Raw genomic sequence first — 27,418 nt, 5'->3', positions numbered from 1 at the left:
ATAACTGTAGCCAGTGATAGCGTGATCAACACGTGTTAAACAACCAAAGCTGGTCTTAATCATATATAGGTTTCATACCTTAATTACACATCATGGAAATTGTGACAATTTGTCAGGAGAGAACATGTAAATCCTATTTATGAAACAGTCATAAAGACTCTACTGCACAAAATCGACCTCATATCAGAGCGTCTCGTGATCGACTTGCTATGAATTCTCTCTCTTCTGTCCCGGATAGAATTTAGAGTGGTTGGTCCATGGGTATTTAGTAGAAGTCAAGCCAAGCCAGGTTCTAAAGCCTTCATACCTACCTTGTGGTTGGTCCATGGGTATTTATTTACAACAAGTGTTATACATCCTTAATATCTCTTCCATAGTATGCTGCAGTGATATGCATGTGATTGACAGTTATGTGACTCAAAAAAAGATAGGGTAACTAACGTAATTCCACTTATGTATGGCATGCAGGACTAGGTCGTAAAAATTTTAATAAGATCCAAAGGTCCGTTAAGGATGGACCATTGAGCTTGCTGAATACTCAACTTGGCCAACATGCAGGTTGTCTCATGGGCAAAATGACCAAGCATCTCTTGCCACTCTTGTCTCATTACCATCCAATGATGAAAACTTGAAAATGGTAGTTACATAAAAACAAAAAGAAAAAAGTATATTAGAAATATTCAATAGATCAAAGTTCATAAAATTACACAGCCAATTTGACCTCTTTCAGAAATAATAAGCTCAAAGAACTTGAGCTACCCAACCACGTTCACAAGGAAAGCGAAGTCCTTACACTATACTGCTGTTTGCGTATCAGCACATCCCTGGCATGTTGTTCCAAGGGTAGGACCTGATGCTCAAATCTTGGCCCTCTGGGGGATTTGGAAGCGGCAAAACCAGTTGCTGCATCTCGAGCCCACCGTCTTCTACAGTAATAACTGATGACTGCCCATTTGAGATCTCTCCACTATCTCTTTTATACCATTCAGAGACTGGTGTTGTTGCTGCTCCGTTCACAGTTGGGATCATATTGAGAAGTTGACATACGCCCTCTTCCACGGGGCTGGTATCATTTTCTGTTGGTTCTTTCTTCATCGGATTTCCTGCCCTGACTTAAGGGTGTGAGTCCACAGGAATTGGATAATACTGGGGTCTGCCTAGTGACTATTTTTACAATGTTAAACAGCTAATTACGGGTAGTCTCCTTAAGAAATTGATGAACGAACAAAAATAATTCCTACGAAAAATGATCTATGCTGCAATCCAACATAGAAAATTTTTCTTTCAAAAGCAATGGATAAAATTTAGGCTGAATTAGACTTTCTTCTTGTTTTTTAGAATTCTTAAGTTCTAGGACAATGGAAAATTAATAAGCATGAAGTTATTGGTGACTGGTATCTTGGATAGTTAAAACTAATAAAAGGAATAAACACTGCAAAAAAAAAAAAAAAAGAGAGCCTTAGAACCTGAAACATCCAAGAGGATTATAAATTCACAGACCTGCGGGACCATCTGTGCGACCCATATTTGATGATCGAAATGCTGAAGGGAGATGCCAAGGAGAATAAGAGAAGTGAGTAGGAAAAAGACACAAGGCATTATATTCTTTTGAGACTTTGACATCATCAGAAGTGTGAATGGCATGGATTAATTGAAGATTTTGAAACTCGGAAGAGCTGAGAAAAGAACAATCAGTTCTACCTGTTGAGGGAAATACAAGTTCCCCCAAAGCACATGATTGGAAGCACCCATCCTCGGACGACCGACCTGGCGCCCGACTCCGGACGACCGATCTGGCGCCCGACCCCGGACAACCGACCTGGCGCCCGACCGACCTGGCGCCCGCCCAGGCGTCCAACCTAGGAGCTCTCGACCTCGAACGCCCGACCTGGAAGCTCCCGACCTCGGAAGCTTGACCTCGCCATCCACTCGCTGCGATCACATCCTTCTGCAGCTCAACCAGAGACCATCCTCTGCCACTGCCGTCAATAATTAATGCGTATGGACTCTGCAGACCTCCGGCTTACTCAACAATTAATGCGCATGGACTCTGCAGGCCTCCGACTTACTTAACAATTAATACGCATGGACTCTGCAGACCCCCGGCTTACTCAATAATTAATGCGCATGGCTCCTGCTGTCTACGGATCTCAAGCCCTCCACGGCAAATTAGCTCGGCTGCCTCTGGTCAGCCGTGACAACTCCCTGGCCCCGGCCTAACCTCCTACGGCAAGACATTAATGCACACGATCCTGCATTGATCCAGCCGACATGCTCAATCATACGGTAAACTCCGCCCTGTCACATCACAGGTAATCCAAGGCCCCTCTATAAAAGGAGAACCCTTCCACCTTAGAGGGGGCTGGACACTGAAACTTTGGACATATTTTTCTTACATATATCTTTGCCCTCTCTGACTTAGGCATCGGAGGGCCGGCGCCGGAAACCCCGGCCACCGGCTTTTTTGCAGGCCCTACAGAGGACACCGCCCGCCGACGGATCGCCGCCAGCTAGTTCCCGCCGGAGCTCCGCCCTCTCAGCCGACGGCTGCCCCCGGGTCCAATTTCCAGCAACAGTTGTTGCTAGAGGAAGGGCCCGAGTCGTGGCCATGAAGCTGAAAAGTAAAGGAGCCTCCAACGCTTCCCGGCGTCTTCCACCAAGTCCTGGACACTCCGTCCAGAACTCGCCGCCTCCGGCCGACCCGGTTCCCCAAGTCCAGCCGGAACAGTTCAACATCCTGGTGCAGCAGGTCTAGGCTTTGGCCGCCGCCGTCCAAGGCCTGCGGCGTGAGGAAGCCTCACCTATGCTACTTCGACAGGCCCAGGTCCAACCAGTGCTTCTCCAAATGGACCGATCCTCCAGGGCCAAAATCTTCATGGCTCCTCCAGGGCTAATAATGAAGAACGAGCTTCCCCCCGGAGAGGACTGCCGGGGAGAAGCCTGGACAAAGGGCCGCAGCCTTCGGAGGCTGAGTCAGCTCCGGACCGCCACGAGCCGGAGCAGACTATTGCGACAATCCCCCAGGCTGGGGAGCTCGACAAGAAGGTCGAGAACCTGGAGCACCAGATTGAAGCGCTTCATAGCAGGAAGGCGAGGCGTGAGGGCGACTTTGAGTTCATCACCAAGTTCCCCTTTTCCTGCCAGATCGAGGGCGAGCCGGTCCCATCGAGGTTCAAAATGCCTCAAGTGGAGCCCTACAATGGAACTGCCGACCCCCTCGACTACTTGGAGAGTTACCGAGCCCTCATGGCACTCCAAGGGTCCTCAGAGGCCGTGCTCTGCAAGGCCTTCCCAGCTACCCTTCGGGGAACCACTCGGATTTGGTTCTCTGGATTGAAGCCGAGCTCAGTATCTTCTTTCGAGCAGCTCGGCAGGCAGTTTGCCACCAATTTCGCTGCCAGCTGGCGCCAGCGGCGAACATCGGATTCCCTCCTGGATGTCAAACAGAGGGAAGGAAAATCCCTTAGAGAATACCTCGACCGCTTTACCGCTGCAACCTGGGAAGTTCGCGAGCTTGACCAGTCGATAGCCATGTCGGCACTGAAGACTGGGGCTCGCTCTTACAGATTCCTCTTCTCCATCAAGAAGAGCTTCCCTGCTGATTTCACAAAGATGCTGGTCCGAGCTCGGAAGTACGCGAAGGCCGAGGAGGCTATCGCCTCCAGAAAGGGCACGACAGAGCAGGCCTCAAAGAAGCAAAAGAAGCGCAACGAAGAGCGCGGCCGCTTGAGAAGTCGGTCTCCCCGCCGAGACAAGAACCTGCCTCAGCTGAGGAGCCCACCCCGACCGCAAGGACGGCATCGACCAAGGTTCCCACCTCGATCGAGATCTCCACCGCGGCCACGAATGTCCTCGGGGAGGTACGAGAGTTATACCCCGTTGAATGCCCCCCGAGCAGAGGTCCTTATGGAGATAGAAGGTTGGGATTACTTCCGACCTCCCCTCCCAATGCAGGATACCGGAGCTCGGCGCAATCCAAGGAAGTATTGCCGCTTCCACCGGGACCATGGCCATGACACGAAGGATTGCTTCCAACTCCTGGACGAGATCGAGGCACTCATCCGTCGCGGAGTACTAAACTGGTTTGTGCGGAACCGGCGTGAGGAAAGAAGGCCCGCAGAAAATGGCGCACCACCTGAAAATCCAAACGACAACAGGCCCATCGCGGGCACCATCAACACTATAGGAGAAGGGAGCTCGGCTGAAGCGCCAGCCGAAGAAGGGGTTCCCCCAAAGCGCCCGCGCACTTCTGAAGCCATCTCGTTCTCGGACGAGGACTTGGAAGGGGTTGGGACCCCTCATAATGACGTTGTAGTCATCTCTATGATTGTAAATAAATTTGATGTAAAGCACGTCCTAGTTGATAATGGAAGCTCAGCAAATATTTTGTACTACCATGCCTATCAAAGAATGGGGTTGGCAGAAAGCCAGCTTCGGAGAATGAACGCTTCACTGGTCGGATTTACCGGGGACTCGGTCCCGATTGAGGGCGAGATCAGTTTTCTTGTCACGGTTGGGCTCGCCCCCCGAGAAAGCACCGTGAGGACGGACTTTCTTGTAGTCCGCCTGCCTTCAGCCTACAATGCCATTCTGGGAAGACCGAGACTTAATGCCCTCCGGGCTGCGGTCTCAACCTATCACTTGCTCGTGCGGTTCCCCACCGATCATGGGATAGGCGAAGCTCGTGGAGACCAGACGGTGGCCAAGCGGTGCTACATGGCAACCTACAAACCAAAACCACTGGCTGAAGTGTCAAGCCAACAGGAGCTACCGGCCGGGGTGCCAACTCAAGCGAGGGATCGCATGCTGCCCATTGAAACCTTAGACGTGCGGAACGACCTCTGGAAGAAGCGGGTAGAGCCTGGTGAGCTTCTTACCCAAATTCATTTACAGGAAAATTGTCCCGAGCTAACCGTGCAAGTCGGCTCCGGCTTGAGCTCCTGCGAAAGGGAGCGCTTGATCAAACTCCTCCGGGCCAACATGGATGTCTTCGCCTGGTCGCCTGGCGACATGCCGGGAATCGATCCTAAGGTCATGGTTCACCGACTCCAGGTGAAACCGACCTGCAGACCCGTGAGGCAAAAGAAGCGGGGCTCCGCCCCGGAACGACAGCGAGCGGCGGCCGAGGAAGTAGACAAACTCTTCGAGGCCGGCTTCATCCAGGAGGTCTCCTATCCGGACTGGCTCGCCAACGTGGTCCTCATGAAGAAAGCCAATGGGAAATGGCGCATGTGCGTGGACTACACCGACCTGAACAAGGCCTGCCCGAAGGATAGTTTTCCCCTCCCCAACATCGACTAGCTCGTCGACTCTACCTCGAGAATCAGTTGCTGACCTTCATGGACGCCTTCTCGGGATACAATCAAATCCGAATGGCGCCTGAAGATGAGGAGAAGACGGCTTTCATCACCGACAAGGGCACTTATTGTTACAGAGTGATGCCATTCGGGTTGAAAAATGCAGGAGCTACATACCAAAGGCTGGTCAGCCAAATTTTCAAAGATCAGATAGGCCCAAACATGGAGGTCTACGTGGATGACATGCTGGTGAAAAGCCGAGCAGCAGAGCACCATGTGGCTGACCTCAACGAAACATTCTCCAAGCTCAGGAAGTACCAAATGAAGCTCAATCTTGCAAAGTGCGCGTTCGGAGTCACCTCGGGCAAATTCCTGGGCTTCGTAGTAACCCAGCGCAGAGTCAAAGCTAACCCCAAGAAGATCCGAGCGCTGCAAGAGATGGTGCCTCTAAAGACGGTTAAAGAGGTGCAGAGGCTTACCGGGCGGGTCGCGGCCTTGGGGAGGTTTGTCTCCAGGTCGGCCGAGCGCTGCCTCCCATTCTTCAAGATCCTTAAACGACCGAAGAACTTCCTATGATCGGAGTAATGCCAGCAAGCTTTTGAAGAGCTTAGGTGCCTTCTCGCCTCCCCTCCGCTACTCCCCAAGCCTCAGCAAGGCGAAGCTCTTTATTTGTACCTGGCCATCTCCCCAGTTGCAGTAAGCTCAGTCCTGGTCCGGGAAGAGGATAAGCTTCAGAGGCCTGTCTATTATACCAGCCGGGTTCTCAAAGATGCTGAGACCCGATATTCTAAACTGGAGAAAATAATTTTCGCCTTGATCACTTCAGCTCGGAGACTCCGACCCTACTTTCAGGCCCACACTGTGGTCATACTAACTGACCAGCCTATGAAGCAAATCTTACAGAGGTCAGACCGTGCCGGGAGGATTGCCAAATGGGCAGTTAAGCTCGGAAAGTTCGACCTCAAATACTGACCAAGGCCGGCTATCAAAGCCCAAGCGCTCGCCGATTTCATCGTGGAGTGCACTTTGCCGGGTGATCCCGAGCTCCCACTCATGCCAATGGAGGAGACCCCGAGGATGCCATGGGTCCTATATGTGGACAGCTCCTCGACCTCGGGGGGTAGCGGAGCAGGTCTCATCCTTACCAGCCCGGACGGAGTAGTGGCTGAGCAAGCCCTGCGCCTCGAGTTTCCCAGCCTCGAACAATGAGGCAGAGTACGAGGCGCTCATTGCCGGACTCAAGTTGGCAAAGGAGCTGAAGGCAGAAGACCTGAAGGTCTTCAGTGACTCCCAACTGGTCGTGAGCCAGGTTTTGAGAGATTTTGAAGCGAAGGAGCCATCAATGCAGAAATATCTCCAAAAGGTGCGAGATCTCACATCCGCCCTAGGCTCCTTCAACATTCACCATATCCTCAGAACGGAGAATCTCAGGGCCGATTAACTGTCGAAGTTGGCGACCTCCCGCATGAGCGAGCTCCCTAAGACGACGGTACTCGAATATCTCCAAACACCTACCACAGAAGAACCTGAGTCGACCATGTGCATCAACACCGAACCAAGCTGGATGGACGAGCTCGTCAACTATCTACAAAGTGAAGTCCTCCCCAATGATGAGCTCGAGGCTCGCCGAATCAGGCGTCTAGCCTTCCGATTCATATTATATGAAGGCAAGCTCTACCGGAAATCCTTCACCTCTCCTCTCCTCAGATGCCTCCGCCCGTCAGAGGCAGACTATGCTATGCGAGAGGTCCATGAAGGGATATGCGGGAACCATCTGGGAGGCCGAGCACTGGCTCATAAAATCTTGCGCCAAGGATACTTTTGACCCACACTCCAAAAGGATGCAACAGACTTTGTCCGAAGGTGCGACCGATGCCAGCGGAACGCCAATATCCAGCGCCGACCTTCGGCCCCACTGACTTCGATCAGTGCCCCCTGGCCATTCGCCCAATGGGGAATCGACATCCTGGGGCCATTTTCTCTGGCAACCGGGCAGAGAAAATTTCTGGTTGTCTCCATCGACTACTTTACCAAGTGGGTCGAAGCTGAACCAGTAGCCCGGATCACCGAGCAGAAAATGTGGGACTTTGTATGGAAGTCGATCATCTGTAGATTTGACTCCCTCGCATCCTCATATCCGACAACGGCCGCTAGTTCGACAACATTCGTTTTAGAGAATTTTGCTCCAAACTCGGCATCGACCACCGCTTCACCTCGGTCGCCCATCCCCAAACAAATGGAGAAACCGAGGTAACAAATCGCACCATTTTGCAGAGACTCAAGGCCAGGCTCAATTGGTCCAAGGGACAGTGGGTCGAGGACTTATACAACGTTCTCTGGGCCTACCGGACTACGTTCCGACTACCTACTGGCGAAACCCCCTTCAACCTGGCATACGGGACGGAGGCTGTCATCCCATTAGAAATCGATCTCCCCTCCCCGAGAGTGGAGCATTATGACGCCGACTCCAATTCTTCTCGGTTCAGGAACAACTTGGACCTCGTTGAAGAGACAAGGGAAGTCGTCCGAGTCCGCATGGCGAGATACCAGCAGAAAACGGCCCAGTACTACAACTCCAAAGTCAAGCCCAAGCTTTTCAAAGTGGGGAATCTCGTCCTCAGAAGAGCTGAAGCCTCTTAGCCAGCCAAGCAAGGGAAGCTAGCCCTGAATTGGGAAGGACCTTACTAGATCGCACGAGTCCAGCGGCCTGGAGCATACAAGCTGGAATCCCTCGAAGGAACCCTCATCCCACGAAGCTGGAATTTCGAGAATCTGCAGATGTATCACCAGTAAAACCCTAAGGGGTCCTTGGTGATCGGGAACATGAATCCCGTCCTCTTCTTACGATAATTCATCTATAGTTCTCCTTTAATCATGTTATGTCTCTCCTGATATTGGAACATTTGTGATCCTCAGACTACCCGAATCAGCTCGGATGCTCGACCAAGTTCGGATGCCCCAGCTGAGCCTGGAACGCCCCGCCGCATCGATATCGAGCTCGGTCTCGATCTCCCACAAAGACCCCGACTAAGTTCGGGATGCCCCGAGTGTCGACTGTAGAGTCCCAAACTCCCTCGACCTCGGAAAGCATCGCAGGTCGACAGCGCGTTCCCAGACCTCTTGACCTAGCATATGATCCTCCGACTAAGATCGGAATGCCTCGAGTGTCGACCGTAGAGTCCCAAACTTTCTCGACCTCGAGAAGCATCATCGGTCGACAGTGCGTTTCCAGACCCCTCGACCTTGCGTACGATCCTCCGACTAAGGTTGGGATGCCTCGAGTATCGACCGTAGAGTCCCAAACTTTTTCGACCTCGGAAAGCGTCGCAGGTCAACAGTTGATGACCCAAAGATTGATTTAAAGATTGATTTTGATGATCACAAAACCTTGAAGTATAAATACTAATGTTTGTGTTGCAAGGAGAAAGATATTTATTTTGCAAGGAACATAGCAAGTTGGAAGAAAAGGATTCAAATTAAAGGAGCAAATTTATTGTGCCTCCAAAGCTCTCAAGAAAAGTTGGAAGAAAGCTACAATTTATTGGCCCAAGTTTAAAGTTCAAAGGATTCAAATTGGAGGAGCAAATTCAAAGGAAAATTCAAAAGAATAGTCTTCGAGTCGACTCCAGAGTAGAACGAGTCGACTCCAGGGAGTAACAGACAGAAAGACAGAGAAGCTATTTTGGACCCTGAGAGGCGAGTCGACTCCTGAAGAACTCGAGTCGACTCCAATACTGGCAAGTCAACTCCTAAGGAAAACAAGGCAAAAGTCAGAGAGCAATTTTCGACCCTGAGATTCGAGTCGACTCCTGTGGAATGCGAGTCGACTCCGATGGTTGGCTGGTCGACTCCAAAGAAAGCGAGAGTCGACTCTCAGTGGTACACAAGGGAAAAGTGAGAGAGCAAATTTCGGACTCTGAGATCCGAGTCGACTCCAAGGCAGCGCGACCCCAAAATACAGAGGATCAGTTTTTCGGGCTCTGAGAGCCGAGTCGACTCGAAGAGAATCCGAGTCGACTCGAGGAAGAAAATCAGAAAGTATGTCCTCTGGATTCCTGAGAATGAGCCGACCCCCAAGTGCCCGAGTCATCTCCAGCTATTGGCGAGTCGACTCCAGTTTGGTCCGAGTCGACCCGAGGATAAGGCAAGCACATTAATTCAAATTTGGAACAGTGGCCGAGTCGTCTCCAGTAAAGCACGAGTCGACTCCTGCAACAGGCGAGTCGACTCCTGATCGTGCGAGTCGACTCCGATCCCAACGGTAATATTGTCAGGAAGTGCAGACTGTGTCCAACGGCTCTATTTTTGTCTCTAACGGCTATATTCTTGTTTCCACGCCATCCAAAGCTATAAAAATAAGAAGAGAGCTAGGGGAGAACTCATGGAAGTGGGAGAGAAACATTTAGGAAAGAGATTTCAAAGTGATTACAAGGGAAATCTCCCATAAGCACAAAAAGGGCCATTCAAAGTGAAATAGAGAGAAGAAGAGCATCCAAGTGAATCCCAAAGCTTCCTCTCCATCCGTGTGCTGCCTCGGTGATCCTCTACTTCGTGCCAAATCAGAAGAGGGTCAAGTAAAGAAGAAGCCGAGCTCCTTCATCTTCAAAACTCGTTTGAGGGCTTCTCTTTACTCTATTTGTTTATATTGTTATATTTGCTTGTTTAAGAAGCTTTGATTTGTTTTAAACTTTGTTTTTAATATCTTGTAACTTGATTCAATCAAGGGATTGAATCAAGGGGTTAAGGTTTGTTGGTGAGCCAAAGGGAAAACCAACGGTGAGAGGTTTGTTGGTGAGCCTAGGTCGAAACCAACGGTGTAAGGGTTTGATTGTGATCCCGGAAAAACAATCGGGGAGGTTCTAGTCGGTGAGCCTGGAAAAACCGACCGAGTTCGTTGTGCGCTCGTAAAACAACAAGTTGGGTTGTGAGCTTGTAAAACAACCGGCTGTAATCTGTAGGATTATAGTGAAATTCCCAAGAGGTCTTGGGGAGTGGACGTAGGTGCTGGGGTGCACCGAACCACTATATGTTTGTTGTGTTTGTAATGCTTCTTGTCATTGTCTAACTTACACACTTACTCACTTACATAAATTGCTTGCTTAACTATTATCCGCGAATTCTTTAGTAGCAAGCATATTCAATCAAGTCACATTCTATACATCAAACTGTTGCTAAGTTTAACTTTCACTGTGCATCTATACAACTTAGCATAATTAATCAAAAACTTTTAGAAGTAGGTTAAAAGTTTTAAAAGACCCAATTCACCCCCCCCTCTTGGGTTGTATCTACTGGGCAACAAGTGGTATCAGAGCAGGTGCTCAAATATTATTTGTAGTCTTAACCGACTAGAGCCAAAGATCATGACAACTCAAACAGATAGTTTTCTAGGAGAAGGACAATCAATTGATACACCTCCACTATTTAATGGCATAAACTATACACATTGGAAAATACGCATGCGCATTTTTATTCAATCACAAAACTATTATTTATGGAAAATCATAATAAATGACCTTCACACACTCTCTCAAATTATTAATGAAAAGGACTTAGCACAATTGAATGCTAATGCTATGAACATATTATATTGTGCTATTCAAGAAACAAAGTTTAATGAAATTTCTGCATGCTTATCTGCTAAGGAGATCTGGGATACTTTAGAAAATATTTATGATAAATCTCAGATTAGCTCACATGTGCTTCAATTACATACTAACAATGAGACTGCAGAAAAAGGTGTTGAATCTCCCACCTCAGTCGAGTCGACTCCAAGTATTTCAGAGTCGACCCTCAAGTTAACCGAGTCGACTCCAATAAGGTCCGAGTCGACTCCGAGGCAAATCAGCTTCCTAAAGACAAAGAAGAAGAGGAAGCAAGAAGAAAGGAAGAAAGAGATAAAAAGGAAGAAAGCCTTGACCAAGAAAGAGTCAAGTAAGAAAATAAAAGTTAGGAGCAACAATGATGATATTAGCTCCAAGGAACTACAAGAGGTAACTAACTTGTGCTTTATGGCACAAGAAGACAAGGTAAAAACTGAATCTACTCTTACATCAAATGATTTTCAAGAAGAATTCTCTTATGATGAATTATTAAATGCTTTTCATGATTTGTATGGTGAATGTAGAAAATTAGCTGTGAAGAATAAAAATCTTAAGAAACTAAATCTGAAAATTTCAAAAGAAAGAAATTCTAATGATGAAATACAAGATAAACTAAATTCTGAAAATGAAATCTTAAGGTCAAATTCAGAACAATTGATCCAGAAAAATCAGAATTTAATTAAAGAAAATCAAAACTTAAGCGAAGAAATTAACCAATTAAGATCTGTTATTAACAAATTCACTGTAAGTTCAGAAAGATTAAAAATGATGTTTGAAAGCCAACATGCTGATTTTGATAAATCAAAATTTAGCTTGACTCCTTCACTTAGCCATAAATCTCTAGAGAAAAAGGTTATCAATTCACCAAGCAAACCATTAAATAAGATAACTTATTTCAAACATGAAAAGAATGGGCATAACAACTTTTCCCATCGATCTAACACAATTAAATCAAATGGTAAAGTTATTACTATCAAACAGATTTGGATTCCAAAAGGAACCATATGTCCTAACTCTCAAGGACCCAAGCAAGCTTGGGTACCCAAAATGAAAATATGAGGAGGTAGACATAGATGTGCCAAGATACCCATGGAACAAATAGAACTTTCATACAAATGGGTGCTCTAGACACATGTCAAAAATGAAACTTAAAATATACTTATGAAAAGTAATTTTAATAATAAAAAATAATAATAATGAAATCAGTAAACCTTGCTTTTCATCATTATTTTTGCTTTAGTATTTGATTAAAATATAAATTGCTAGTATTGACCAATTTTGTGACATAGAAAATACTTTTGGAAATATAATCAAATCACTTCATTTTATAGTATACTTTACTCACTGTTGGATAAGTTGCTAAAAGATTAATCAATTTATTAAGAATAAATCTATGAATTCTCTATATGCTTGATTGAGAGTTTTTATCCATGGCATTATTGTTTATTGATCATAGATATGATAATGTGTACTTGGTGTGCTTTTGAATATATGCACTATGAATACCAAGATTAAAGAAACCATCTTTGGCATATAAAATCAACTCATGCTAGTATGTACTTAATCTCAAAAGAACTTGCCATTGGCTTACTTAGATTATCTTCTGAAAGGTCAAAGTTTACTATGCATGCTAACTAAGGAAACAAACAAAAATCAATTTCTATACCTAAAGATGTTGTTTCCATCACTAAGTTTTCAAAAGCTTACATTGGATTTGTTCTTGGCAAATAAAATAGAAGTATTTTCTGTATTTGCTAAATCTTGCAAAAGTGTTTCAAATGAAAAAGGTTTCCAAACTGTGAAGATAAAGAGTATCATGGCACAGTATTGAAAACCAAAATTTTGATAAAGTTTATACAGAAAATAATATTAAATTCAATCATTTCAGCTCCAAGGACACCATAAGTAAAATAGGGTTAATGGAATTCTTGAAGAAATGAAAAAGACAATTGAGTATGATAGTCATCTACTTAAATGATTTTTAAAAAGCTATCATCACTGCTTGTCATACATATAATTTCTATTAGTTCTATTTTTGATGAAAACTCCTTTTGATCTTCTGAAAAAGGGAAAATGAACCATTGCATATCTTTCATATTTTTCAGTCGTACATGTTATGCTTGATATGTTCTTATGAAAATAATGCCAAATCTGATAAAGATATTTCTATCCTTGGATATCATTCATCAAGCAATGCATATAGAATATTCAATGAAAAGATTCGAGTTGTAGAAATATCAATTCATTTTATTCTTTATGAGACTAATGACTTATTATCAAGATACTAAAATTAAATTATTTATGTATATGGTTAATCTTTTTCATATAACAATCTGAAAACGTGTTAATAATTACAATAAAATTGAGTTTTTCAGAAATGCACTTAATGAAGAAAAATTGATGACTACTAAAAGACTAAATCAAGAAAAGATGGAATAGATTTTGATTCTTGCATGATTAGAAGAAAAGATCATCATTATCATTTGCTTGCTTTATGAGCTTTATATTCTATCAAATGAATGTGTAGAATGCACTCCTAGGTGCTTATTTTATTAAAGAAGATATATGTTAAATAACCACCATATTTGAAAACACTCATCACAAATATGATAAAGCAATATGTGATTTGGAACAAGCATCAAAAGCATGATATATAAAAGCTTAAGTAACCTTTTTGATAGAAAGTAATAGTGATAAATCTATACATCAAAAAGAAGAATTTGTGATATCTTATTTGCTCAAAGTATGCATTGATGACATCATTTTTGGTTCTACCTATGAAGAGTTATATGAAGATTTTACTTAGCTCATGTAAGGTGAGTTTGAAATATGTATGATGAATGAATTAACATCTTCTTTCAAACTCCAAATTAAGACAAACAAGAAAGGAGATCTTCATTGACCAACGTTAGTCCACAAGAAAACTCTTATAGAAGATTGGCATGAAGAAGGTATATCTATGATCCCATCTTGTAGAATTTGAAAAGGATGAGCAAAGTAGATCTATTGTTTAAAGCTGTATTGAAGCATGATAGAGTAATTATTTTATCATACAGCTAGTAGACCAGAATGTATGCTTATTATGTGCCCTTATGCAAGACTTCAATCCAACTTTAATGAATCATATTTCATTGATAACAAAGAAATCATAATCTGAATTTTGATAGAAACAACCGTTTAAGATAAGTTGATTAAAACTTAGCTAACATATCTTATTGATAATTATCTTAAGCAAATAAAATCTAAACTAAATCGATTTTGAAAATAAGAAATTGATTTATCTTCCTATTGCCTCACATGCTTGTCCTTGAACCATCTTGGTTAATGAAACTATCTCTTTAGTTCAAGTGATATGTGCTTGCTTATATTTAGGCAATCTCTTGAGAAAAGTGACTCAACATGCAACTATTGTCATATCTTATATTGAGTCATCTAGTTAGAAATATGTTGGATGAATGGTTTGTATCTTAAAGAAACTAAAGACTTTCCTTCAAGAAAGAAAAGGAGTTTGTTAATAATGCAGAATCCTTGAGCAAGAAAATGAGAGATTTCAACTTGAAGGACACCTCCACATAAGATACAATAAACATTCACATGCAAACAAGAGAGAGGATCTTCTTCAGCCAAAAGTTCACACATAAGAAATCTAGTTTGGCTTGAAGAATATATAATGAATAGGTAATTTTAGATACCTTTCTCATAAATTAGTTGAGCAAAGTCAATAACTTAAATCTTATTATGACATGATTAAATTCTTTAATTATTAATTTTTGATATCATGTCTATATGTGTATTGACTGACTTATACTTTTAGAAACTGTTTCATGGTTTGCCCAAACTAAATTATTTCTTTGCCTATATCATAACCATGAAATACACAAGTATATGCTTAAAATTTTGATGTAAAATAACTTGTGAGAAGTGATGAATACTTGAGCATAATGAAAATATTGTTTGCATGATATACATCTATATGATACATAAGATTATTTCTTTATTCTGCTCTTTCATGTAAATTACTTGAGAATAACAAAAAAGAGAGAGAGATAAAGAAAAGAAAATGGATATTATTCAAGAGAAGTAAAATCTAAGTAAAGGCAAATACTTCAATCTTAAGGAAAAGCAAAACGAGCATAATGTATTCGGCACATTTGTGAGACTTGTGTGAGCATTCTTTTGGAAGGGATAAAATCCATAATTAATTACACTTAAATAGGGAGAGTTTGAAGTAAACATTTTAACCTTTCTATATTGCTCATCATAGGGATGGTGCCAATGGGGAGGCTAGTGGTGGTACCCGGCACTATTTGACCCAACTATTCGGTGTAGGGCATATTAGGGACGGCACAAGAGGGAGGCTAGTGGTAGTACCTCGTGCCCCTTCCCAACTCCACCGGATAGGGAGCAAATAGAGTATAGAGCATAAGAAAGTTAAAAATGAAAGACAAAGTAAATGAAAGTATATAAGAAGAATCAAGTCAAATTTTTAATCACTTGAAAACACACTTTAAGGATGAAATCAGTGCAAAATTATATTTAAATAGGGGGAGTTTATTTAAAAAGAATTGATTTTGATCCTTGACATTCTTTTTCTTAATATTTTAAAGCATGACTTAACACATGATATATTTTGCATATGGCATGATGTTCTGAATTATGGATTCTCAATATTTTGTAATGTTCCATGATTGGATAATCTGATTGAATGTTTGAAATACTATATGAAGTTATTTTATTTTATTACTGAAAAGAAATTTCAGATTTGTCGTTCACAATCATCTCTAAAATCTGAAAGTTGAATAAATTTGTAAAAAAGGAGAAGAGAAGGATATCTCTATTTAGAGAAAATAAATTGATTTTGTTCTATCCTTCAACTTGCCTAAATTTGGTATATAATGTTCTAATTCGTATCAAAACTCAACATTAAATACAAAGATTCTGAATATGCTCTTATATGTTTGAAATATGTGTTTTTCAATCGTAATGATTTAAGATGAGCTATAATGTGGAAGATACATATCTCAAATTATGATTTTGAAAGCCTCTATTGAAAATCCTATGTAATTCAGAATCTGATTTTGTATAAAAGCTTAAACTCCATATGATTTCTAAATAAAATCTTAATGTAAGAAAAACAGAATTAATTCTGATGCCTTTGGTTGATTGCTCCGATACGCATCCGAAACATATCATTTCTTATCTTCAAAGTGTACTAATATTGGTCCAAATGATGTGTCTTTCGATGATCTTGATTGCAAACAAAAATTTCTAAATATATGATCTTATTTTGATATTAAAAAGATTTATTGTGTTTCATGAATACATTGGTGAAAAACTATGATTAAGAAATTGAGTTCTATAAATATATATACTTCAATGATCATCTATATGTTTTTCTCTCCTACATTCTTAAAGATTTCCATCAGAATATATATAGAATGAATGATCTTAAAGCTAGAAATATTTCAGCTCACTCAAATGACTCTAAAAGAAAGAAAATGTAAATGCTTTTGAAAGAAACTGAGCTTCAAATGAATCATTTTCTGATTAATATTTCAGTACATTTTCTCAAAGATTAAGAGGAAGCATAACTTGTTCTTGAAAGATTAAAAAGGGTGATTGCTATAAATTTTGAATAATTCTTGATCACTCTACATTCTCGATATCATAGAATTTCAGTTTTATTCACGCTTGTCATTAAAATCTGAAATTCAACAAAAGAAAAGAATGATTAAAGAGGAATGCATCTTTTGAGGGAGAGATTTAGATATCTTATCCTAAAAGTTACTTTAATTTGATGCATACCTTGATTTTTATGGATTGATTTTGATGAACCTCCTTATATAGCAAGACTTGCTTTAATTATATTATAAGTTTATACCTTGAGATGAGTTCTATAAAAGTTGTCTTATCTCAAACCTTGAGTCTTATGAAAATAAGCTGAAACTTATAGAAAATATATTTTTGAGATTGACAATTTTATTGAACATTATCTTCAAATTCTAAACTCTTAAATGGAATGATCAATTGAGGGGGAGAAAGAAAATTTCAGAAGGAGAGGTCTTATGGAACTTAATTGCATAAATCTATAACTAAAGGAGAGGGAAAGAATACTAAATGAAAAGTGATCCTAATACTCTCCAATATGTATCATCTGAAATTTAAATCTGAAAATCTTTATGATACACCTTGAGGCTTGTTATTTGGTTAGTATATCTTATGCATCACTCATGAACCAAATTGCAATTCAAATAGTTGATCTTAAGAGCCTCTAATTTAATGAAAAAGGGGGAGAATAATGTGTTAAATTTTCTTGAGTATCTCTTAGAAAATCTATTTTGAACTTCACTAATGAGTCCTAATTGGCTTGCTCTTTAGAACTTCAATTTTGTGCCAATTCATATTATCAAATTGTGCTTATTTTCTAAAGGAATAAAAGAAAGTTTTTAAAAAAGCTCTAAGATGTATCAAAAACTGCATGAATTCATATTTTGGTATTTGTGCCCCAATGCTCTTATTATCATAAAAGAACTTTGAAGTCATTAAGAATTAATGATCCAACATGATGATATGTTTTTCAAGTATATAAGTTTTGATCTTTTACTCTGAAAATTAATTAAATTGCTCTCATGTTGATAAAATACTTAATAGATTGGGCAAAAGATCTTAAATGAACAAGCTTTCATACTTATTATTGAAGAGAGGGCAGATTTCCATTCGTGTTTTCCTTGAATATCATTTGTGGTACTTCTTGAATTAACTTAAGAAAGATTCCACCTACACTTGATTAGAAAACTATCTGTGGTATCAAATTAGAAAACTTTTTGAAATCACATTCGATGTGTTCTGCTCTGAAATTATCTTAATTGGCTGTGATCTATGCGTCTTAATCTGATTCTAACATTATTGACTTGATTTATATGATTCATATCCTTGCAATAATTTGACATGCAAATCAGAGTACAATAAGGAAAAGAAATATTTGAGTATTCTTATCTTTGTGCTTAATGTTTCACTATCTTTTTGATGTTGTCAAAAAGGGGGAGAAATATCTAAGTATAATATCTAAGTATATGCTCATAATGCTTTGTATTTTGAATTGAATACAAATCAGCTTAAAATATCTAAGTATATGCTCATAAGCTGATTAAATCTAAAGCATTATCATGAAGTATGTTTTTAAATATATATGTTTTCTACTTCATGCAACTTAGCTATGCATTACTTCTAGAACACAATATCTTTTATATTGCATATACTCCAAGTTTTATCATCATCAAAAAGGGGGAGACTGATGACCCAAAGATTGATTTAAAGATTGATTTTGATGATCACAAAATCTTGAAGTATAAATACTAATGTTTGTGTTGCAAGGAGAAAGATATTTATTTTGCAAGGAACATAGCAAGTTGGAAGAAAAGGATTCAAATTAAAGGAGCAAATTTATTGTGCCTCCAAAGCTCTCAAGAAAAGTTGGAAGAAAGCTACAATTTATTGGCCCAAGTTTAAAGTTCAAAGGATTCAAATTGGAGGAGCAAATTCAAAGGAAAATTCAAAAGAATAGTCTTCGAGTCGACTCCAGAGTAGAACGAGTCGACTCCAGGGAGTAACAGACAGAAAGACAGAGAAGCTATTTTGGACCCTGAGAGGCGAGTCGACTCCTGAAGAACTCGAGTCGACTCCAATAGCTGGCAAGTCAACTCCTAAGGAAAACAAGGCAAAAGTCAGAGAGCAATTTTCGACCCTGAGATTCGAGTCGACTCCTGTGGAATGCGAGTCGACTCCGATGGTTGGCTGGTCGACTCCAAAGAAAGCGAGAGTCGACTCTCAGTGGTACATAAGGAAAAAGTCAGAGAGCAAATTTCGGACTCTGAGATCCGAGTCGACTCCAAGACGGTTCGAGTCGACTCCAAGGCAGCGCGACCCCAAAATACAGAGGATCAGTTTTTCGGGCTCTGAGAGCCGAGTCGACTCGAAGAGAATCCGAGTCGACTCGAGGAAGAAAATCAGAAAGTATGTCCTCTGGATTCCTGAGAATGAGCCGACCCCCAAGTGCCCGAGTCATCTCCAGCTATTGGCGAGTCGACTCCAGTTTGGTCCGAGTCGACCCGAGGATAAGGCAAGCACATTAATTCAAATTTGGAACAGTGGCCGAGTCGTCTCCAGTAAAGCACGAGTCGACTCCTGCAACAGGCGAGTCGACTCCTGATCATGCGAGTCGACTCCGATCCCAACGGTAATATTGCCAGGAAGTGCAGACTGTGTCCAACGGCTCTATTTTTGTCTCTAACGGCTATATTCTTGTTTCCACGCCATCCAAAGCTATAAAAACAAGAAGAGAGCTAGGGGAGAACTCATGGAAGTGGGAGAGAACATTTAGGAAAGAGATTTCAAAGTGATTACAAGGGAAATCTCCCATAAGCACAAAAGGGCCATTCAAAGTGAAATAGAGAGAAGAAGAGCATCCAAGTGAATCCCAAAGCTTCCTCTCCATCCGTGTGCTGCCTCGGTGATCCTCTACTTCGTGCCAAATCAGAAGAGGGTCAAGTAAAGAAGAAGCCGAGCTCCTTCATCTTCAAAACTCGTTTGAGGGCTTCTCTTTACTCTATTTGTTTATATTGTTATATTTGCTTGTTTAAGAAGCTTTGATTTGTTTTAAACTTTGTTTTTAATATCTTGTAACTTGATTCAATCAAGGGATTGAATTAAGGGGTTAAGGTTTGTTGGTGAGCCAAAGGGAAAACCAACGGTGAGAGGTTTGTTGGTGAGCCTAGGTCGAAACCAACGGTGTAAGGGTTTGATTGTGATCCCGGAAAAACAATCGGGGAGGTTCTAGTCGGTGAGCCTGGAAAAACCGACCGAGTTCGTTGTGCGCTCGTAAAACAACAAGTTGGGTTGTGAGCTTGTAAAACAACCGGCTGTAATCTGTAGGATTATAGTGAAATTCCCAAGAGGTCTTGGGGAGTGGACGTAGGTGCTGGGGTGCACCGAACCACTATATGTTTGTTGTGTTTGTAATGCTTCTTGTCATTGTCTAACTTACACACTTACTCACTTACATAAATTGCTTGCTTAACTATTATCCGCGAATTCTTTAGTAGCAAGCATATTCAATCAAGTCACATTCTATACATCAAACTGTTGCTAAGTTTAACTTTCACTGTGCATCTATACAACTTAGCATAATTAATCAAAAACTTTTAGAAGTAGGTTAAAAGTTTTAAAAGACCCAATTCACCCCCCCCTCTTGGGTTGTATCTACTGGGCAACAACAGTGCGTTCCCAGACCCCTCGACTAAGGTCGGGATGCCCCGTGTGTCGACCGTAGAGTCCCAAACTTCCTCGACCTCGGAAAGCATCACCAGGTCGACAGCGAGCTCCAGCTCCCTCGACCTTGTTCTCAATACCTCGACCAAGGTTGGGATGCCCCGTGTGTCGACCGTAGAGTCCCAAACTTTCTCGACCTCGGGAAGCGTCACCAGGTCAACAGCGAGCCCTAGCTCCCTCGACCTCATGCTCGATACCTTGACCAAGGTTGGGATGTCCTGTGTGTCGACCGTAGAGTCTCGAACTCCCTCGACCTCGGGAAGACAAGAGCGGGGTAGGACCTTTGCGGACCCTCTTGGCCTTCAATGACGGGGTGGCCCCTACGCGGACCTCCCAGCATGCAGGCGCGCCTAAAGCGGACACCAAATACACGGCATCCCCCCCGATCGGCCGGTGCGAGCTACTCTATTGCACGAGGCCCCGATCAAAGCGCCATCTTATTCCACAACAGATGGCATCGCCTACGGAAGCGAACTACGGGCCAAAGAACGCCTTGAAGAACCAACCGCAGAGCGGAACTGCCTACCTCGACGTAAGGTGCTTGGCTTCAACGGGGCGAAAGGTACTTTCCACCTAGCACCTGCATTATTGCATCTACTTGTTATATACCATAACGATCGACAAAATCCCGACCGAGGTTGGGATGCTCTTCTGAACCAACTATGAGCCGAGGTCTTCTCGACCCCGTGCACCGATCTGCGGCTCGGTCCTCGTTTATTCCGGACCCCTCCGAGCGAGGGCCCGGCTGACTTCAAACGTTAACCCAAGCCGAGATGGCTTGTGGCGACAACTTCAAGCTCCGCCCAATGATGCTACGGCTAAAGCCCGGAGGCGTCAAAACACTCACCGTAAGTTTGGATTTTACCTGTTGATACTCCAACCGAGTTTGAGATTAATGGGCACGAAGGCCCTGACAATGGCCTGACCTCAGTCTAGGACCTCTTCGGAGTCTGACCTTAAAGCCTACTCTGGAAGCCGAGCCCAAAGACTTGGCAAAATTTTCCAGAAGACAAATCCGAAGGTTTGGCAGGATCTCTTCGGAATCCAACCTTAAAGCTTTAACAAGCTTACCCTAGAAACCGAGCCCAAGGACTTGGCCGAATTTTCGGAGTCTGAAGGATTAGCGGGACATCTTCGAAGCCCGAACTCGAAGGCTTAGCGGATCTTCCTAAAATCTAAGCACGGAGCCTTAGCGCGATCCCTATCAGAGCTAAGCCTGATAATCTAGCAAACGCCACCAGAATCTAAGTCTACGGACCTAGCCGAGATTGAACACTTAGAGAAATTTGCGAAAGAAGAATTTGATTTAAACAGCCAAGGTAAAAATTTACCTACTATGCAAAAAGAGACAAGCATAAATGTAGAAAAGAACTTTTTCATTAATAAAGGCTTGGAGGCCGAGTACAAAATTAAGGTTCGGCCGTATTCAAGGACCGAACTCACTTACAAAAAGGAAAGCGAAAGGAAAAATAAAGTCCTAGGGGGCGGCGGCTGCACCAGTGTCACCCTCAGGATCATCTACAATAATAACCTGAGGATCTTCGGCGGGCGTCGGCTCGGAACCCTCCGCGGTGGCCTCAGCTGGGGCCTCGCCAGCAGCCTCGGAAGCGCCCTCGGCAACCTCCCCGAGAGGGGCCCCCAACGTCGCCTGATCGGCCATATCAGCTTCGGCCTCGACGAGCTCCTCCTCGGCCGCAAGAATTACGGGGACGTCGGCCTCGATCTCGGTGCCTATCCCCATCCTTGGACGGATCCCCGAAAGGTCGAGCTGGGGGCAGTATCGCGCCATCTGCCTTCGAAAATTCTCAAAGCCCCGGAGGAACCCATCCACGGTCTCCTCCTCCAGCATGTCGCGGAACTCTTCCGACTCCTTGAAGAGCTCCACGGCATTTTCAGCTCGCTCGAGTGCCCTCTTCTCTCGGGCCTTGAGCTGCTCGACTTTTAGGCGGAGGACTCCGCCCTCGTACTTATGGCCGGCGGCTTCAGAGCGGGCCTCAGCAAGATGCGCCTTAGAGGCGCGCAGCGCTGATCTCGCCAAAGAGTGCGCGGCCCTCTCCTCTTCAAGCTCATCGACAAATCTCGTAATGTATTTCACCAGAAAATCGATTATGCTCCTGCTACAGTATCTACTCGTTACGGAATTTCAGGTGTCAAAGTGCGGATCTCATATAGTCAAAATAAGAAGGGACGTGCTATATCCGAAACGTACAAAATTTTTCAAATATAGTAGCTCGCCGACCCGCCTTAGTGGCCTCCCTCCGCGCTACGACTTCCGCCAACGCGGCCTCTAGCTCGGCAACCCTCTTCTTGGCCGGCTCCAGTTGCCTATACAGCCGCCGAGACTCGTCCTGGCATTCCGAGGCAATGAATACCAGGGTATCGACTTTGTGGATATGCTGCAGGGAAAGCAACGATAAGTAAAAATGAAGAAAACACTGACGACTAAGGGCAAAATGAAAAGGTGACTTACCCGAATAGTATTACGGTAGGTCTGATCGACAACTTCCTCCAGCGAGAGGGTTCTGAACTCGGCCCGGTCCACCGGAAGCATTGCGCGGCGCAATACTTCGCGCGCAACATCACCGTCTCGGAAGGCCGAGCTACCCTCGCGTATCGGAGACCCCGGCTCGGCCAACGCTCTCCCTTCAGCCCCCGAAGAACTTGGCCCCCCCGAGGTCGTGGCGATGGGGCAGGATGCGCTCGGGACCCCGGGGCCCCTGCTTGGCTCTGGCCATGAGCGCCGCAGACGGATAACTGGCCGGCCCACCTGCTGAGGAATGGGAGCAGGGCAGGTCGGAGACGCCGAGCCCGACGCTCCCCCGGAGCCCGAGCTCGTGCGCTCGGTAACTGGAGCTCTTCCCCGGGAAGACCCCAAAGCTCCGGCCTCCGAGTCCCTCGCCTCGGCAGGGGCAGAAGTAGCAGCCAACTTAGCCTTTTTTCGGGGCTTGGGGAGAGCCCTGCTGGCCTCGGCCGCCCTCCTCTTCAGTCGGACGAAGAGAGATGCATTGCTGGTCGGCATGTGGGGAATGTCTGAAACAAAGAAAGGAAGAAATTTTTTCTAAGTATCGGACCAACATCAAAAGAACAAAGGAAAGGAACAGATAAGGCAAAAAACTGAAGAATGAAGGAGTAGCACAACTGCCTTTACCCTCGGGGCGCGCCGAGCTCAGGCCGACGTTTACTAGAGCTTCCTCGGTCAGAAGGATGTCCCTCTCGAGACCTCGCAGAGCATCAAAAGTCCTCTGCTCGTCCACCGAAAGACCACTAAGCCTATTCAGGGCCTTCAGCTCGGGACGCCTCCACCTCGGATCGAACCCCCACGAGAGCTCGGAAGAAAGAAAGAAAAATCTCCCCTTCCACTCATGAATCGAGGAAGGAGCACCTCGGAAGAGCGACATACCGCTCCTCCAGGCGAAATACAGCCACTCTACGTCCGCCGGGTTCGTCTTTAACATGAAACACCGGCGGAAGACGCTCACCGAGGTCGGGATCCCATGAATAAGGCAGAGGGACGCGAACCCGACAATGGTCCTCCATGAGTTTGGAGTGAGCTGTGCTGGGGTGAGTTGGTACTCCACCAACAAGTCATTCACAAACTCATGAAGGGGGAACCGCAGGCCGGCCCAGAGCGCATCGATGTACACCCCGATCCGACCTGGCGGAGGTCTAGTTACCCAGTCTTCCGACCCTGCGAGTTCGAGGCGAAATCCGGATCGGAAGAAGAACCGAAAACGGACCAGCTCCAGTTCCTCCTTGGTCAAGGTAGACCCAACCTCACCGGGACCAAGACCCATCTCAAAAGAAAAAAGGAAAATGAAGGAAAAAGCGAGAAACGAAAACGAAGAGAGGGAAGAAAAAAGGTATTTAAAGAAAAGAAAAGGACTTCCGAGCCAGTGTGAGAAAACGACCTACTATGGGGTCACCGGAAATCGCCTCTGAACACTGCCGGAAATCGCCTCTGAATGCCGCTGGAAAAGCTCGGTCGCAACCAGGAGAAAAAAAAGAAAGGATGGCAGCAATAACAAACAAGCGAGACCTTTCTACGGCTAAGTCGGGGGTTTATATAGACCCTCTCGACGGCCCAGATCGGCAGGGCTAGAATCCGCCCCCCGTCCGGATTGCGCCACGTGTCGGCCCCGAAAACCGAAGCCGCGCATTTATTCTGGACGGGTGCCTCGAATACGGAATCGAGGCGCTGTCCCGTCGGATCTCGGAGCTCCATCATGAGCCCACTACACGAAACGGCCTCGAAGGATGAAAGGGCATCGCCCCCTCTTCCCTCATTAAAAGCACCCCGAAGCGCACGGAGCGCCAGCATAATTTAAGTCTCCCTAGCCCCCACCACTGCAATAAAAGCAATTACTTCCCACGTCCGAGCTCGCGAGCAGCTCGGACTCGGAAGTCGGGGGGTAGTGTTGAGGGAAATACAAGTCCCCCCAAAGCACGTGATTGGAAGCGCCCGATCTCGGACGACCGACCTGGCGCCCGACCTCGGACGACCGACCTGGCGCCCGACCCTGGACGACCAACCTAGCGCCCGCCCAGGCGTCCAACCTAGGAGCTCTCGACCTCAAAACGCCCGACCTGGAAGCTCCCGACCTCGGAAGCTTGACCTCGCCATCCACTCGCCGCGATCACATCCTTCTGCAGCTCAACCAGAGACCATCCCCTGCCACTGCCGTCAACAATTAATGCGCATGGACTCTGCAGACCTCCGGCTTACTCAACAATTAATGCGCATGGACTCTGCAGGCCTCCGGCTTACTCAACAATTAATACGCATGGACTCTGCAGACCCCCGGCTTACTCAACAATTAATGCGCATGGCTCCTGCTATCTACGGATCTCAAGCCCTTCACGGCAAATTAGCTCGGCTGCCTCTAGTCAGCCGTGACAACTCCCTGGCCCCGGCCTAACCTCCTACGGCAAGACATTAATGCACACGATCCTGCATTGATCCAGCCGACATGCTCAATCATACGGTAAACTCCGCCCTGTTACATCACAGGTAATCCAAGGCCCCTCGATAAAAGGAGAACCCTTCCACCTTAAAGGGAGCTGGACACTGAAACTTTGGACATATTTTTCTTCCATATATCTTTGCTCCCTCTGACTTAGGCATCGGAGGGCCGGCGCCAAAAATCCCGGCCACCGGCTTTTTTGCAGGCCCTACGGAGGACACCGCCCGCCGACGGATCGCCGCCAGCCAGTTCCCGCCGGAGCTCCGCCCTTTCAGCCGATGGCTGCCCCCGGGTCCAATTTCCAGCAACACTACCCATCTGATTGGAAGTCTCCAGTATGCAGGGGAAGGCAGTCCACTATAAGCAATAAGGGGAAACTGAGATATTAATTACCTAATAAACAATATCAGAAGACAGGGAAGAGAAAGGAATGAATATAGAAGCTAAATTTTTAATAAACAAATACCATGTCCAACCAACTCAAGAAAATTGAAGAATTCTTTAAAACAACTGAAAAAAATAAGTGATAAAATATATATAGCAACTTCAGGATATACTGTCTGAGCCCCATTTAACTCTATTCAAACTTCAGGATATACTTCTATTCAAACTCAAAATAAGATTCAATTAATCTCAAGGTGAAATCAAAGAGAAGTTAGGCTAAACAGGGCTCACCAATCGACCAATTCCAATCAGCCCACTTGGCATCAGACTCCATCAGTCCATCCTGTGGCGAAGTAACTCCTTTGCAGCCACTGCCTTCACCACTAGCACAACCAACACAAAGGTGGTTCCATTTCACGTCCTGATCACAGGAAACCAGTTCTGGCAGCAACCCATTGCTCTGCAAATCCCCACCAGCTTGCACCTCCTGCAACAGGGTATCCAGAAGGCCGCCACTGAAAGGCAGCTCTGTGAACGTTTGGGTCGAAGGGAGCTCCATCTTGTTAGGGAAAACCGGGGGTGGCAGGGGAAGTGAGTTCAAGCCAAAAGTTCCAAAATTAAATTCCATCTGTTGCTGCTGCGGCTGCTGAGGATGAAACATACTACGTGAGGGGAAGGGAAGGTGGTGGCCTGGAGGTGGCAACGGTACATTAAAGGTTGTCGAGGTTGGCGTCGAGAGGCAGCCAGTGGGATCCAATAGTGAAGAAGGGGGGCTCGAGAAATGGGTAATCGTGGTGTTGTTAGTGAGTATAGGAGCGAGGGGGTTGGTGGAGGGTGGGTGGTTGCGGTGGAGGCGTTGCCGTTTGAGGGCCAACTCGCGCTGGATATCTGAAGGGTACAATGGGAGACCGGCGCGCTGCCGCCGTTTGATCCTCGTGTTCCAGTAGTTCTTGATCTCATTATCGGTCCTTCCCGGCAACTGCATGAAAGATTTGAAGTTGAAGAGAAAGAAGGAAGCGTGTTAAATGAAATGAAATGGTTGTGGTGGAAATTGTACGTGGGCGGCCATGCGGGCCCATTTGTTGCCTAGCTGGGCGTGGAGGCGGAGGATGAGGAGCTCCTCGTCGGGGGAGAAGGCGCCCTTCTTGAGGTTGGGGCGGAGGTGGTTAGCCCAGCGGAGACGACAGCTCTTCCCACAGCGGGCCAGCTCGGTGTTTTTCTGGACGGTGTTCCAGCTGCCCTCTCCGTGCTTCCGCACGTACTCCATCAGGATCGCGTCTTCCACCGCCGTCCACGGTCCCTTCTTCAGACCCCCATCCCTGCTTCCTCCGCCGTCGCTCCTCGTCATCGTAGCTAATTCTTGTCCACACCAAGAAGAACTGACGTCTCTCTTCCACCCTTCCTCTCTTGCTTGTTAATATGATAATAAGAGTAGCTTCTCCAATCGACTTCTGTTTTGATGGAAAGGCTTCTTTTTTGTTTTTTTCAAAACCAAAGGGAGTATGACCCTGCCGATTTGGTGGGAGTGGGTGATCACTATGGAAAACAAATAAAGTATAAAGCAGCGAAATGAGAGTGACGATTACTGGGAGAACAACGGCAGCTGGGGGAGAGGAGGTGATGGCAGCGGCGACGGCGGTGGGGGCGGTGGAGGTGGGGGTGGTGGTGGTGGTGGTGGGGCCGTGAGGAGAAGGGGTAGAGTGGGGCCCGGAGGGATTTGGGGAAGGGTTCGAGCTTTATTGGGCGGAGCTTCGATGTCGCTCCGAATAATGCTCCAATGCGGCTAGCGTAGCGCACGCCATTCCATTGGGCCGAGGTTTCCTTTGAAGTCCTTTTTCCTCGGGCACTC

The 27,418-nt window shown here is 45.1% G+C and overlaps 1 protein-coding gene across 2 annotated transcripts; it reads right to left on the bottom strand.

Moving 5' to 3' along the window:
- Positions 1–626: 626 nt before the first annotated feature.
- Positions 627–27,179, bottom strand: LOC103695785 (transcription factor MYB101-like). 2 transcript variants are annotated; one of them, XM_039132596.1, is made up of 3 exons: positions 26,627–27,179; positions 25,861–26,548; positions 627–1,103 (listed from the first exon to the last, which is right to left on the bottom strand). In XM_039132596.1, exons 1-3 carry the CDS (start codon positions 26,915–26,917, stop codon positions 814–816), a joined length of 1,269 nt encoding a protein of 422 aa, XP_038988524.1. In that variant the 5' UTR covers positions 26,918–27,179; the 3' UTR covers positions 627–813. The 2 variants fall into 2 exon arrangements, with proteins under 2 accessions (XP_038988524.1, XP_038988525.1); XM_039132597.1 differs by having other exon boundaries at positions 627–1,108; positions 26,627–27,178.
- Between the last annotated feature and the right edge of the window lie 239 nt (positions 27,180–27,418).

The sequence above is a fragment of the Phoenix dactylifera genome, chromosome 12 (genome assembly GCF_009389715.1).
Source record: "Phoenix dactylifera cultivar Barhee BC4 chromosome 12, palm_55x_up_171113_PBpolish2nd_filt_p, whole genome shotgun sequence".
Classification (NCBI taxonomy): domain Eukaryota; kingdom Viridiplantae; phylum Streptophyta; class Magnoliopsida; order Arecales; family Arecaceae; genus Phoenix; species Phoenix dactylifera.
Note: the sequence above shows the minus strand (reverse complement) of the source record. Positions and strands in the feature narration are given on the sequence as shown.

Bases quoted from the DNA above. Each gene is read 5' to 3' on its own strand.
- LOC103695785 (XM_039132596.1), bottom strand. From the start codon at position 26,917: ATGACGAGGAGCGACGGCGGAGGAAGCAGGGATGGGGGTCTGAAGAAG. The intron at 26,549-26,626 runs GTACAATTTCCA...TCTTTCATGCAG, and splicing joins GGGCCCGCATGGCCGCCCAC to TTGCCGGGAAGGACCGATAA. The intron at 1,104-25,860 runs GTGAGCCCTGTT...AAGTCAGGGCAG, and splicing joins TGATTGGAATTGGTCGATTG to GAAATCCGATGAAGAAAGAA.